At 34.1% G+C, this 14,961-nt stretch overlaps 1 protein-coding gene across 5 annotated transcripts in view; it reads left to right on the forward strand.

Annotated features, from left to right (window-relative positions):
- The window catches only part of adgrg6 (adhesion G protein-coupled receptor G6), a 96,980-nt gene that overhangs the window by 60,946 nt on the left and 21,073 nt on the right, over positions 1-14,961 (forward strand). For all 5 annotated transcript variants that reach the window (XM_066701784.1, XM_066701949.1, XM_066701869.1 and 2 more), the window contains 13 exons: positions 2,624-2,712; positions 3,014-3,066; positions 5,015-5,068; positions 6,416-6,558; positions 7,222-7,336; positions 7,565-7,656; positions 9,652-9,853; positions 11,058-11,223; positions 12,854-12,994; positions 13,309-13,428; positions 13,633-13,678; positions 14,020-14,126; positions 14,767-14,894. In XM_066701784.1, coding sequence (XP_066557881.1) covers positions 2,624-2,712; positions 3,014-3,066; positions 5,015-5,068; positions 6,416-6,558; positions 7,222-7,336; positions 7,565-7,656; positions 9,652-9,853; positions 11,058-11,223; positions 12,854-12,994; positions 13,309-13,428; positions 13,633-13,678; positions 14,020-14,126; positions 14,767-14,894 — 1,456 coding nt within the window. The remainder of the gene's footprint in view (positions 1-2,623; positions 2,713-3,013; positions 3,067-5,014; positions 5,069-6,415; positions 6,559-7,221; positions 7,337-7,564; positions 7,657-9,651; positions 9,854-11,057; positions 11,224-12,853; positions 12,995-13,308; positions 13,429-13,632; positions 13,679-14,019; positions 14,127-14,766; positions 14,895-14,961) is intronic.

Below are 14,961 nucleotides of genomic sequence, written 5' to 3' on the forward strand. Positions count from 1 at the left end.
ATCTAGAAAATATAGAAGAGGAGAATACTTCTACAACAGTGCAAGCGACCATGCCAGATTTAAGTGACACTTCATCTTATTTAACTGACAGTACCCACTTTCCATTAACATACTTGCACACACTGAGGGAGTCAAGCACACCACTTCATGACCTGCATAAAAATCTGTCAAGGATTAAATCACTTTCTTCAACACTGTATTTGACTAGTAGCTTTCAGCAGACACCTGTCTATAGCTTATTAGGGTCTAGCAATATGTTTTCAAACCTGAACAATGAATTTCTGCAGAACACATCTATGAGTGTATTTACAAAAACAAACTCACAAGGCCCTCCTGTTAGTGTCACCCCACGGAGTACACAAGGACTGCTTCCTGAGCTGTACTCGGGTGTGACGTCTCAATCTGACAGCCCTGAATTGTCCTATTTTAATCCAATATGGACAGAGCCTTCCCCTATTAAAAAGGAGAAGCCAGTGTCTTTAACCATCCCTTCTATGACAATAACTTCACAGTTTAGCACAACAAATTACACAAGTATAAACCCTGGTTCTACAGAATCCATCGTCACTCCTCAAGAGCCTGCATTTTTCAGAGCTGCTTCCCACAATGAAACATACATGCAAGAATCTACCAAGTTGCCACCCTTTGACCCTACAAGTGAATTTACGTGGCCGACTAAACCTGCAGGAGCTGCGGAAGAGTCATCCTTAGACATTGAGTCCCACGCAATCACAGGCATTACTGTCTCATTCAAGCTGGAGCTACCCCCTTTTACTTCACCATTGGTGGAAGACACATTATTTGGAACTTCTGTTGAAGACAGCCAAAGCCTTGAGAACTGGCTTGATAATCTTGGATTGACCTCTCCATCAGAAAGTGCATTTGTAGGTACAGTGAAATGGAATACCTCGAGTACTGATCAGACATTCATGAGTCAGGCAAATAAAACATCAACCGATGGCTATCATTATGACCCAACAAAAGACCCTCTTTCTTTAACTACTGCACCAAGTGGTGTCATTGAAGTAAATGATGGTCTGCATAAAATAAATATCACTGGAAGTCTGATCACATTGGGAAACACTAAATTACCATCATGCCAATGTAAAGCTCGCTTTGATATTTCATGTCTGTGTGGATATTCAACCAGCAACAGTATGTTTTGAAAATAACAATAGATTTAGAAAGAAAGACAAATCACCTTTGTAGTTGCATCTTAGGTTTGGAAGTTAGTACTTATGTAATATAGCCTTAGATTTATTAGATTAGAATTGTGCTGAAGTGATTTGCTGGGTTTAATGTGAAAGGTGCATCATTTATGGGCTGCTGGGAATTAACAAATACAATAAGTAGTATTGCAATCAGAAGTCTAAGACTTATATACAAGAAACTTGAAAATAATGAATCTGTAAAAAATCTGTACTTTCTATTGGTTTCAAGTTTCCCTTTTAGCTCACTCTCAGGAGACCAGTTATTGTATACTTACAAATAATACGACTTTAAGTTTCATGTAAGTGATACATTATTTTAAATGGTTGTGTGAAGATCTACACTTCTGAAAACTCAAAACACAATGTAATAGAATTGTAGTTATTGTTCATTTCCTGGACTCGAGTCTCCTAAAAGTGAAAAAGTCTTAGTTTACAGTAGTGATGTGTTATAGTCCTGTACTAACATTAAATGGTACTGGGGTGTCCTCTAGTGATTATTGTGTGGCATAGCAGCAGATAATGAATCATATTTTGTAATTGTATATTCAGCATTGTGTTATTGTATTATCCCCCCCATTTCAATTGGTATCATTTAACATTGTAAAGAAAACCACCAAATATATGTCTTGTATGTAAAGCATATAAATCTCACTGCAAACAAAAACTTAAAAAATTGGATTAGAGTGTAATGTGTGCCATAACTGCTGAATAACTGGTTGTATAATTCAGTTTGGTGGCCCCCTTTCCCCCAAATAGATTAATTTTTAACAAGTACCCCCACCTTTATATACATTTATATATATTTTTATATGTCAACATTTGTTATAAACAGTAAATCAACCCCTTTCAAACAGTGATTTAGCACAGCACACAAAAGCTGTCAGTTGCATATTGAATTGTTTTCAGACTCCAATTAGTGCTCTACATAACAGTAATGTTTCCTACACACAACACTTTCTGTTCAATTGATACTTATATGAAAATTTGGTGTATAACATTTGTTAAGTTTGTTTCCTTATATAACAAAACCTATGCATAAAATGATTCATATTTTACAGTAATTGAATTAATTTATTAAATGTCAGTACTCCAGCCCTCAGTACTACACTTACAGAATGAAATTATGTTAGAGCATGTGTGAGCATTTTTGCTCCTTTGTACTTCTGCTATGCAACACAGTGTTTAATTCAGTGGCGTACCGTGGGTCACCAACACCTTCCCTCCACCCCGACCCATCTTTCTTGTAGCAATACTTAAAGCTGCAGATAATACCAAAGACGGTATCGGCGCCCCCCTTGGTACGCCACTGGTTATACTACTCAGAAACAAACAAACATAATGGAATGAGTAATATTCCAAACAAATTTTCTGCAATTATATATATTTTTTCTTCTTTCTATTTTTTTCAACAGAGGGTGTATTCTACAGAATTTCTTTTGTTGTATATGAGTACCAGACTGAAGGTACAGATCTGGAAGTGGAGCAGGCTGTAGCAGTTTGGGTATGACATCTTACACATTTTTAACATAACAAGCACTTTTGTTGGGTTGTGTGTAATTGTAGAAATTGAATTGACTTGTTCTCCATCTTATATGGGCTTTGTTGAATTCAAGAGATTTATACATATACACAGTTGTAGCCCAAGGTATTTACCCCTTTCATTTGAAAAAGTGATATTTGGTGATTTATTTGGTTTAATTAATATTGCTTACTAAACTGTACTTATTCATTAATTGTATATTTTAGAGACAGAATAGATGGTATCATTCAAATAAGCTTACGCTATATATTTTATTTCACAGCTCAACCAAACATTTCAAAACTGGACATACACGGTTTATGTAGCTAATGTCAGGTAAGAGTTTTTCAATTTATTTTACTGGAAGTTCCTTATTCAGGACTGGATTAAATGCAAACAATTTTAGAACTGAGAATAGCTTGCATGAGGAAACAAAACAAAAATATATATATTTGCACAACCTTTTAGTGGCTCTTGTTTCATGCAACAGTGTAGGGCTGGGCGATATGTCTTAAAAATAATATCTTGATATTTTTAGAAGTTTGGAAATGTTCACTTGCTGCCTAATATATCCCACCCACTGACAGGAGTATCAGTGTTATTCAATTCACCTGTCAGTGGTCATAATGTTATGGCTGATCAGTGTATTTCGTTGATTCACTTCCATCGCTTTAAATAAAATCTTAATATAGTGAGCATTGATCGTAATTCCACGAACCCGTCTGTTTGTAAAATAAACATGCAACTTTATCTCCTAATTAAGGACCTCAAAATTACTAATTTACTAACATCAACACACATGATTAGATTAGATTAGATTAGATTGCTCTCTCCTCTTCATTCTTTCTCCCACCTTACTTTGATAAATGAGGAAAGCGATTGGCTGAACAAAACAAATGACTGATAAGTGTCTTCTGCAAGTGATTGGCCACAAAGATTGACAAGCATTTGATTGGTTGCATACAAAAATAGTTACACCTCCCACATTCCATGGTTTCTGGGTCTGCAGCTATACATACATTTGCATAAAAATGACAAAAACTCGATACTCGTGATATAAGCATTTTAAATTTCACCCAAAATAATATATTGAGTATGTTGCAAAAACTTGATATATCGCCCAGCCCTACAACAGTGCAGTGGGTTTGGTGATATTTTAGCTATATTAACACCAAAAATACCCTGCGATAAACTTCTAATTGTCTCGCACCACCTATTTCTTTCTACAACTTGAAAGTTAAAACCAAGGAAAATGGAGTACCTTTAGTAAATAAAAAAATGCAATAAAATAAAACACATTTAAGTTTCTGTTCTCTGGCATTTGTTTGTATTTGATTCAGCCCCTAGTGTTATTCTGTAGCACTTAAATATAGAGATCTTTTAATAGACTGGAACAAGCAAAATGTGTTTGATTTAAGAGCTCACTCTTTAATCTATTAGGTATTTTCCTATACACTTTAAGTAAAAACAGATCACATTTATTTTGTTCATGCAACAATGACAAACCTGCACTGACTCTAATGGGAGTATTACACACTGGATTTTAAATAAGGCCTTGTGCTATTTAATTATGAATGACTTCACTAGCCAAGACCTCAAGTCTGATCTAGCCACTAGAAGAAAATTTATTTAATGAATAATTAAATAATGAACACATCGCCTTCTGGCTGATTATTAATTATTATTATTATGATGGTTATTATTATTATTATTATTATTATTATTATTATTATTATTATTATTATTATTATTATTACACCCTTATCTAAGAGCTATACCAAAATAAAGTGAAAGGCAGTGAATTTATTGCACGTTTGTAATTCTGAACTTCCATTTCTTACTACCAAAACAAAAACAGTGTAAAGGGTGGGAAACATGTTGCTAAAAGTGTGAAGAAGGCGGGGAAGGTAAACAAACAAACAAACAATCAAAAAAACTGTCGACTGATATTTTTTACCTTTTAAGATGGGTGGATGGATTTTAACAGTTTTGCAAAATATTTGACAATTGATTTATTGCTGAAGTGTGATTGATTTGGTGAAGCAATGCGAGACCACTCTACTGCCTCAAGCAAAATTAGAAAATCTTCTAAATTAGTTTTTCAACACAAAAGTGTTTATTTTGATACTGGATTATTTTGCAGGTCTTTTTTGTTTTTATTTGGTACCGGGAAAGTTGATGGCAAGCTTTCCTGGTACCAAATCAAGACAAAACAAAAGAGCATGATAACATTTATTTGATCTAGCCCTAATACTGGGATACCCTGTATTTTCTTGTTTTCCAGTGTACAGTTCATCAGTAGCTTATCCTCAAGAAATGTGCGAAGTGCTACAAAAAGGTAATACTTTGCTGGTGTTTAGTAGTTGGTTTTGATTGACAAATGAAAATATTTTCTTAACTTAAGTCCAGTAGGTTAAATAAGATTATAAAAAGAAAATAATATGGTATTCTAAACCTTGAATTGATGTCGAAATAATAATCTCTAAAAAATACAATTTATCATTCCCGCTAAATATCAAAATGAGGAGTAGCATGTAAATATATGTTCTGGGCAGGAGTTGTATGGCAAGCCAAATTATCATTTAGAGATATCTCTAAATCATTTAAAGATATCTGCAAATATTTCAAGATATCTTTAAATAATTTCAAGATATCTGCAAATCAATTAGAGATATCTGCAAATCATTTAAATATATCTCATTTAAAAGTACATTTAGAGATATCTCTAAATGATTTGAAGATATCTGTAAATGAACAGGAAGTCATTTTAAGATATCTTGAAATGATTTGCAGATATCTCTAAATGAACAGGAAGTAATTTGAAGATATTTTGAAATGATTTGCAGATATCTCTAAATGATTTGCAGATATCTTTAAATAATTTAGAGATATCTTCAAATCATTTAGAGATATCTGCAAATCATTTAGAGATATCTTTAAAAAGCACCTTATTTAGATATCTCTAAATCGTTTGCAGATATCTCCAAATAATTTATAGATATCTTTAAATTATTTAGAGATATCTTTAAATGCATTTAGAGATATCTTTAAATGCATTTAGAGATATCTCTAAATGATAATTTGGCTTGCCATAGAGCTGTGGATTAAAGATGTCCTCATGAATAAGAAAATCAGAAAATCATCATCTTTATACACAGGATACAGGATGCTAAAAATAGGTTCCTATTTAAAATATATTAACTACATTAATCCTTTGGCAATTCTCTGCATACTTTGAAATGTAATATAGAGTGACCCTTCTTCAAAGCTGTTCATATTTATGACATGTTGGTTTAAGCCAATATTCCTTTTGTTTTCCTCTCTCTTTGTTATGGAAGTTTGATATTGTATCAACATTAGTTGTTGTTTTGTTAAGCAGACTTCTACTCTTACAGTAATTTCCAACCAGAATGTATTAAGTACATAAGGATACTAGGTTGCATTCAGCTTAGCACCTGAGAGCTTGTATTTTCATCAGAAGTGGAACACTGAGGGGCAGATGATCTTAGGAACCCTCAGAAGTATATAAAAGTCTGCCTGGCTGTAGCTTAATAATCCTTCCTTACCTCTAAAAATACAAGGAAATAATTGTAATTTGACAGTATAATTGGTTTGTTTTATTCAGTGACACAATTTACAACATGATCTATTGATGTATGTATGTATTTATTTTCAAATACTCCAGGTACATATGTCAAGCATTGCTAATTTACAAATATAACAATGATATCCTTCTACAAGAGGAAGCCATCCAGACCAGGCTGGTGACAAACAATAAAACAATGGGAGGAGGGCTTGTGTTGGACACAGTTGCAGTCCAGCCAGTTGGTATGAAGATATCCACAGCTTAAATCTTTATATAGATTTTTATATGCTTTGGTGTGGACTGTTCAGCTTATCAAATGATTAATGAATAATACAGATTTTTTGCTTGTTTTATTTCTAAATAACAGTTATATGTATGTTTGTGAACTCAGCTACCTACAGGAATAATTTTAAATGGATCGCCCAACCTTTTTTCTTTTACACCCTTTAGAGAGTTCATTCCAAACGCCACAAAAATATATACAAAAAATATACATTATGTAGAAAATGATCTAATGTGTGCGTGCATGCGTGTGTGTGGTGGGGGGCATTGATGTACTAAAGGTTAATATATTTTTGTACTTTAAACTGGACACGACTAAATGCTGATAATGGACTACAGTTGTTTGAATGTACTGTTTCACCACATGTATTGATATGAATGGCTCAGATTTGGCAAAAAAAACACATCAGAATAATGAATTAATAAAGTTACAGTTTCTATGGTTTTATTTTATTCTCTGAACTATGGTGAACCTAATCATGTTAAACCTTTCTAGTTATAAATGACGTACTATTTTCAAAGTACAGGAGTACTGACACAACCTATTTATTTGTAAATGCATACAAAATATATTTTAAAAGCATTAGAATTCAGCAGAAGTTAACACCTTGTATATAATTTAGAGAACTGTGATGCTGAAGAAGACCCTTTCCACTATAAGTGGCCTGAGAGCAGACCAACCGTCAGTCAGTCTGTGCCGTGTTTCCCAAACAAAGCACAAAATGCATCGAGAACATGGTGAGTCACATGACCTGTGCCGCCTTCTTTCTCTAAAGAATGCAGCAGATTTGCTTTTATTTTTATGAATAAAGAAGTGACTTAATACTTTCTAAGAGATGTAATTATGGCATGCAGAGTTATATTATATGGAATTACAAAGCAGAAAACAAACAAACAAACAAAAAAGAAACATTATATCTGCAGTAAATCACCAAACCATAACATTGTTTATTTTTTTATTTTTAGCATGTTAAATTTACAGAATTACACCTCTTATTGGGCCCCACCAGACCTCAGAAATTGCACAGGTGATATTGACAGCATTGCAGTATCTGCAGGTAAGCATAAGATGTACTTCACCACCCCTCTATGAATAAATGCAGTCTATATTACTTGTGTATTATCTACTGTGCCCTGGGTGTAAACTGCCTTGCACCCTATGAGAAATGAGAACAAATTCACTCCATGAAATTGTTGGAGAACACATGCACACTATTCTGAGCTCTGTGAGAACAGCATGTTACTCTTGAAATGTTGTGATATATATAAATTTAAGCACAGTTGGACATAAACTTAATGCATGACATGGTCACATTTGTTTAAAGATGTATAGATTTCAGTTTTGTAATGAGACCAAAAGTGACCTTTAAGTAACTAATGAAGCCTACATTATTTGAACTGGAACACTTCACATCCTGCTGAATATTATTATTATTATTATTATTATTATTATTATTATTATTATTATTATTATTATTATTATTATTATATTTGATTGTCATTAAAAATATTGGTTAATATTGGTTATATATATATATATATATACACACACACACACAGACGTGCTGAAATTTGTTGGTACCCCTCCACAAAAAATTAAACAATAATAATAATAAAATAATAAATAATAATACATGTAAATAATAAAACAAATGAAAATGGCATGGACAAAAATTATGGGACCCTCAACCTAATATTTTGTTGCACAACCTTTAGAGGCAATCACTGCAATCAGATGTTTTCTGTAGCTCTCAATGAGACTTCTGCACCTGTTAACAGGTAGCCCACTTCTTATTGAGCAAACTGCTCCAGCTGTCTCAGGTTTCATGGGTGTCTTCTCCGACTGCAAGTTTCAGCTCTTTCCATAGATGTTCGATAGGATTCAGATCAGGACTCATAGAAGGCCACTTGTCCAAGAACAGTCCAATGTTTTGTTCTTATCCATTCTTGGGTGCTTTTGCTGTGTGTTATGGGGCATTATCCTGTTGGAGGACCCATGAACTGCGATTTCGACAGAGCTTTCTGACACTGGGCAGTAAGTTTCGCTCCAGAATGCCTTGATAGTCTTGAGATTTCATTGTGCCCTGTACAGATTCAAGGCACCCTGTGCCAGGCGCAGAAAAGCACCCCCAAAACATAACTAAGCCTCCTCCTTGTTTCACTGTAGGTATGATGTTCTTTTCTGCCATTCGCACTATCCTTCTGTTCAGTCTGGGGTTGATTTTCCTCTTGCGGCCACGCCCAGGGAGGTTGGCTACAGTTCCATGGACCTTGGACTTCTTAATAATATTTGCAACTGTTGTCACAGGAACATCAAGCTGCTTGGAGATGGTCTTGTAGCCTTTACCTTTACCATACTTGTCCATTATTTTATTTCTGATCTCCTCAGACAACTCTCTCCTTTGCTTTCTCTGGTCAATGTTCAGTGTGGTGAACACAATGATACCAAACGGCACAGTGACTACTTTCCTCCATTTAAATAGGCTGAATGATTGATTACAAGATTGGAGACATGTGATTCTAATTAAATAAACTAGTTAGTTATTACTAATTCGTTTGGAATGTCACTATAATCCAATGATTTATTATCTTTGCTAAGGGGTACCAACAAATATGTCCGTGCCATTTTAGAATATCTTTGTAGAATGAGCAATAATTCATCTCTTTTCACAGCTTCTTTGCTTTATTCTATGACATACCAAAGGCATGCAAGTATACATGATGCAATAGCTTTTAATTTAATCACTTTTCAGGAGGAATGAAGCAATATTTCATTGAGCTATAAAGGTACCAAAAAATTGGAGCACGTCTGTATATACACATTTAAATAATTAACCAATATCTTTTATGACAATCAAATATAATATTATATATAATATATTATTATTATTAATAATAATAATAATAATAATAATAATAATAATAATAATAATAATAATAATAATAATACTTGTTTAATTTGTGTGTTTAAACTGACATTTTTTTATTTTGATCTGGAAACTTGAAATATTGCAGCCATGATCTGTAATTAATATAATTTGATTTTATAATAGACAATGCTGCTGATGTGGCCACTCAGTTGGTGGACATAACCAACTATGAGCTAACAACTGAAGAAGTGACAAAAATTGTGACGAAGCTGAAAGAGATTATTAATGTGGCAAGGATCAATGCATCCCTGGCTACCACTGTTGTGACAGTGTTTTCCAACGTATTGACCAGCTCGGACACCGCTTTAGCTGCCTCTTCTCCTCTGTAAGTAGATTATTATTATTATTATTATTATTATTATTATTATTATTATTATTATTATTATTATTATTTCTTGGCAGACGCCCTTATCCAGGGCGACTTCCATGACTTAGATATATACTTTATTGTTAGGCAGCTTCAAGAGTTGATATGTATCTAAAATCAATTAAAAATCTCAGATCTAATTATGTTATTCAGTAGCATATTCTTAATTTTTAATTTGTATAAAGCAAATCTAAGATGGCAGTACCATCCTTCTGTTGTTAATTAGATTGTCTTCAACCTCCTTCATATAAATGAATGTTCTTAATTTTAAAGGAAACACCCCTAAGCTGTATGTAAGTGAGTTAAATACGAAAAGATTCTTCAGAATAAAATCCAAAGCTCTTGTATACCACATTTATCAAAGCAAATTACTTTTTTTAAATCTAGCTCACTACATTGCTGTCTACAATATAGAACAATATTACTGAATTACTAGGCTGTGTGAAGGATTTTTCAATCGCAGCATTTATTGATAGTATGGATCGTTCAGTAATTACAAACAAAAATAGCCACCTTCAAAACTGCTGTGTATTTCAAAAATATATAAACATATCAGATGTTATATATAGTATACTATTTTATACAGACTAGATTCCATTCCTCATGCTACCCTTGGGCATTTCATTAATGTTGCAAATGATCAATTTATTCCTTGTAAATCACACTTGACATCCTTTTTTCTTAATTTCTTGCTTCTGGCTAGCATTCTTTCCATTCTTATAAATGTCCAAGTTCCTTGTTCTGGTTTTATATCTCTACCTCTTTTCCCTTGTGTTTCTGTTTTCCTTTCTGTAGGACAGATACGTTCTGTAATTAAGCTGTATTAGGATAAAAAGGCGACTTCATATGCCATTTTTATGTTGTACCTCTGTTCTGTTTGATAAATAAAAATACATTAAACATTTTTAAACGAATATTTAATGAAAGTTAGCATGCACATCGTACTTGAAAAACATTTTTTTTTAAATATCTGTGTCTGTCAAGAGGTATCCAATAAAAGTATGTCCTACAGCCTTGAAATATTCAATTCTGATCCATGGTTTGTTCAGGAATCCCCAGCTGTTGCACAAAATGACCCATACCCCACTAGGATTACATGTGATAGTCAATTATGTAAGTAAATTATCAACCAGACAAAGAGAATTCACCTTTCATTTTAAAGGGCACTGAAGACAGTGGATGAGCTGGCACTGAAAATCCATTTTGATGAACCCTTCCTAAGAATCCCCTCGAAAAACCTGGCTCTTGGTATATCAGCATTGAATTACAGTACGTTTAATGGCACATCATTCAGTGCAACAGCTCCTGGCAATGCCTCAGACCTCCAGGTACAGTACAACAGCCACAGTAATGTATTTTCCATTACACAGATTGAAGGGTCCTTTGTTAAACAACAAGCTATCATCAAGTATTCAAATCTTAATGGATAAATAACGGTTCGTTGGATTCATCTTTATAGATATAGAAATAATTTGGCAAAGAAGCATAAAAATAACATACTTTCTTTAAAGAAAATACAGAAATACACATTTTAACTTTAACTTAAAATAAGCAATCTGTTTTTGAACATAATGAAGCAGTCGGATACAGTAGTAATGGATATGTAATGAATATGTAAACTACACTCACCTAAAGGATTATTAGGAACACCTGTTCAATTTCTCATTAATGCAATTATCTAACCAACCAATCACATGGCAGTTGCTTCAATGCATTTAGGGGTGTGGTCCTGGTCAAGACAATCTCCTGAACTCCAAACTGAATGTCTGAATGGGAAAGAAAGGTGATTTAAGCAATTTTGAGCGTAGCATGGTTGTTGGTGCCAGACGGGCCGGTTTGAGTATTTCACAATCTGCTCAGTTACTGGGATTTTCACGCACAACCATTTCTAGGGTTTACAAAGAATGGTGTGAAAAGGGAAAAGCATCCAGTATGCGGCAGTCCTGTGGGCGAAAATGCCTTGTTGATGCTAGAGGTCAGAGGAGAATGGGCCAACTGATTCAAGCTGATAGAAGAGCAACTGTGACTGAAATAACCACTCGTTACAACCGAGGTATGCAGCAAAGCATTTGTGAAGCCACAACACGTACAACCTGAGGCGGATGGGCTACAACAGCAGAAGACCCCACCGGGTACCACTCATCTCCACTAAAAATAGGAAAAAGAGGCAACAATTTGCACAAGCTCACCAAAATTGGACAGTTGAAGACTGGAAAAATGTTGCCTGGTCTGATGAGTCTCGATTTCTGTTGAGACATTCAGATGGTAGAGTCAGAATTTGGCGTAAACAGAATGAGAACATGGATCCATCATGCCTTGTTACCACTGTGCAGGCTGGTGGTGGTGGTGTAATGGTGTGGGGGATGTTTTCTTGGCACACTTTAGGCCCCTTAGTGCCAATTGGGCATCGTTTAAATGCCACAGCCTACCTGAGCATTGTTTCTGACCATGTCCATCCCTTTATGACCACCATGTACCCATCCTCTGATGGCTACTTCCAGCAGGATAATGCACCATGTCACAAAGGTCGAATCATTTCAAATTGGTTTCTAGAACATGACAATGAGTTCAATGTACTAAACTGGCCCCCACAGTCACCAGATCTCAACCCAATAGAGCATCTTTGGGATGTGGTGGAACGGGAGCTTCGTGCCCTGGATGTGCATCCCACAAATCTCCATCAACTGCAAGATGCTATCCTATCAATATGGGCCAACATTTCTAAAGAATGCTTTCAGCACCTTGTTGAATCAATGCCACGTAGAATTAAGGCAGTTCTGAATGCGAAAGGGGGTCAAACAAAGTATTAGTATGGTGTTCCTAATAATCCTTTAGGTGAGTGTATTTTGCCTAGCAAGAAAAAGGACCTTTCCTGCTTAGAACATGGTGTCAAGAATGGAACAAATGCATATAGTTTGAACTATGGTTTACATTTCCATTCTTATTTTTATTTTTCAGGTGAATTTTAAAATGGATCAACAGGACTCAATGGCTGTGGTCACTCTGCCCTCAACCTTGCTGAGTAATTTAAGTGAAACAGATATAGAGGCTGTTTCTAGGATACAGTTCACATTCTTTAGCAAAACTGGACTGTTTCAGGTGAGTTAAAAATATAGACATGTGAGCTTTTGAACAGGCAATGAAACAAATATTTTAGGCTTTCTTTCTTTCTTCATTTATTGTATTGTAACTCCAGTAAAAAAAAAACAAAAAAAAACAGTTGTGTGTGATATGTTTAAAAAAGAGCATTTCTATAATGAAAACCTGTACTGGAAGTACTGGAAGTAGGTTCTCAAAAATTGTAATCAATATCTGCAGTATTTTTTAAATAACAATTTTGATTAATTTCACATTGCATTTTATATGTGTGAACCAAAAATATAATAATTTCATAAATGTGTTTTATTGTTCAGGATGAAAAAAGCAATGGACATTCCTTAAACAGTTTTGTGGTGGCCACCAGTGTTGGTAATGTTTCAATAAGTAATCTGCAGGATCCTGTCAGGATACAAATACAACACATACACTACCAGGTATGAATATAAAACTAAAATCGAATTATATACACCAGAGTTTTATACAATGGATGTTACTATTTTTGTTAATATATTTCTATGTTTTCATATGTTGTGAAACACTTTTGATATGACATAAAACAATTAACTTAAATGTTTACATTGTCCTTGACCCAAACTAAAAACAATTACATTTAAAATGTTTTTTTTTCCTCCTTTCAGTCACAGCCAAAGCCTGTGTGTGTATTCTGGGATTTTACTATAAAAAGTAAGTGATATTCACAATCTTTGTCATTGTTGGGAGAGAAAGGTATTTAAGTAAGCACATTTTAACCATCACTTTTTTTGACCTAAACATAAAATTAAATTTTACATAACATAATTTCTCACAGCCAAGAATATAGCAAACTACTTAAAATCTTAAGTGTATTATTCATGCATCTGGGCATATTGTCCAACCCACTATGGGAAGATATAGATTATATAAACAACAAAACTATGTGCAGTAAATAATTTACGGCTGTCCTTGTATATTCGGAATCTAGTTCCCTGAATGTAAGTGCTGATTTATACTATTTCTGATATTTGTATTATGTTTGTCTTTTCAAGATGGCAGTGGGGGATGGAATACAGAAGGCTGTACTGTGAGCCCTGAATCAAATGGAAACCAAACCATATGCTTGTGCAATCATCTCACACACTTTGGAGTTTTGATGGTGAGATACAGCTGAATAATATAGTGCAATAGTCTGAATTTTGCTGACTTTACTCAGTGGATTAATGTATCATAAAGGACAAATTTCTAGTTATGAACAAGGCTGTTAAAATTGGACACATATCTCTTTGTCAAACTAACAGATTACTACTAATACATCAAATAATATGAATTACCAAACAGAATTTTACTGAAAGCAGAACAAAATGATGAATAGGTCTTAAAGAATTCCTAGCTGTAAAATCGAATTGAGTTTTGTATGAGCATTAATAATTCAAATATAAGTCAATAGGATTGTCCATATTTAATCTGAACAAGGTCAAGTGCAATTTGTTGTCCTTTCTTTTTTTATGATTGCCAAGGAAAGATCGACATTCAATTTCAAAGGAGATTCCTTTCATATTAAGCACAGTTTTAAGCATTACCTTGAAGGGTTACAGCCTGTTGCACAGGAAACAGACATTGCACTCTTTGCTATTTTACAATCAAAATAATGTGCTCCTTATGGTTTTGTTTGTCTTTTGTTTAAGACCCTAGTACACAAGAAGATTAACAGCAGCTGTAGGTGGCAAATAGCCAATGTGTGTATTGATTGCATTTTTAAAAGATTTGAAGCATTTTTCCCCCCTTTCTGGTTATAGGACATTTCTGGAACTGCACATCAGATAGATGCGCAGAACACAAAGATTCTGACCTTCATCACTTACATTGGTTGTGGTATCTCTGCTATATTCTCTGCGGCAACCCTACTCACGTATATTGCATTTGAGTAAGTGTAATAATGACAACCCAAGACATTAATTAAAATAACAGTCCAATTCAGAACCTAAACATAT

This window comes from Amia ocellicauda, chromosome 1 (genome assembly GCF_036373705.1).
Source record: "Amia ocellicauda isolate fAmiCal2 chromosome 1, fAmiCal2.hap1, whole genome shotgun sequence".
Classification (NCBI taxonomy): Eukaryota; Metazoa; Chordata; class Actinopteri; order Amiiformes; family Amiidae; genus Amia; species Amia ocellicauda.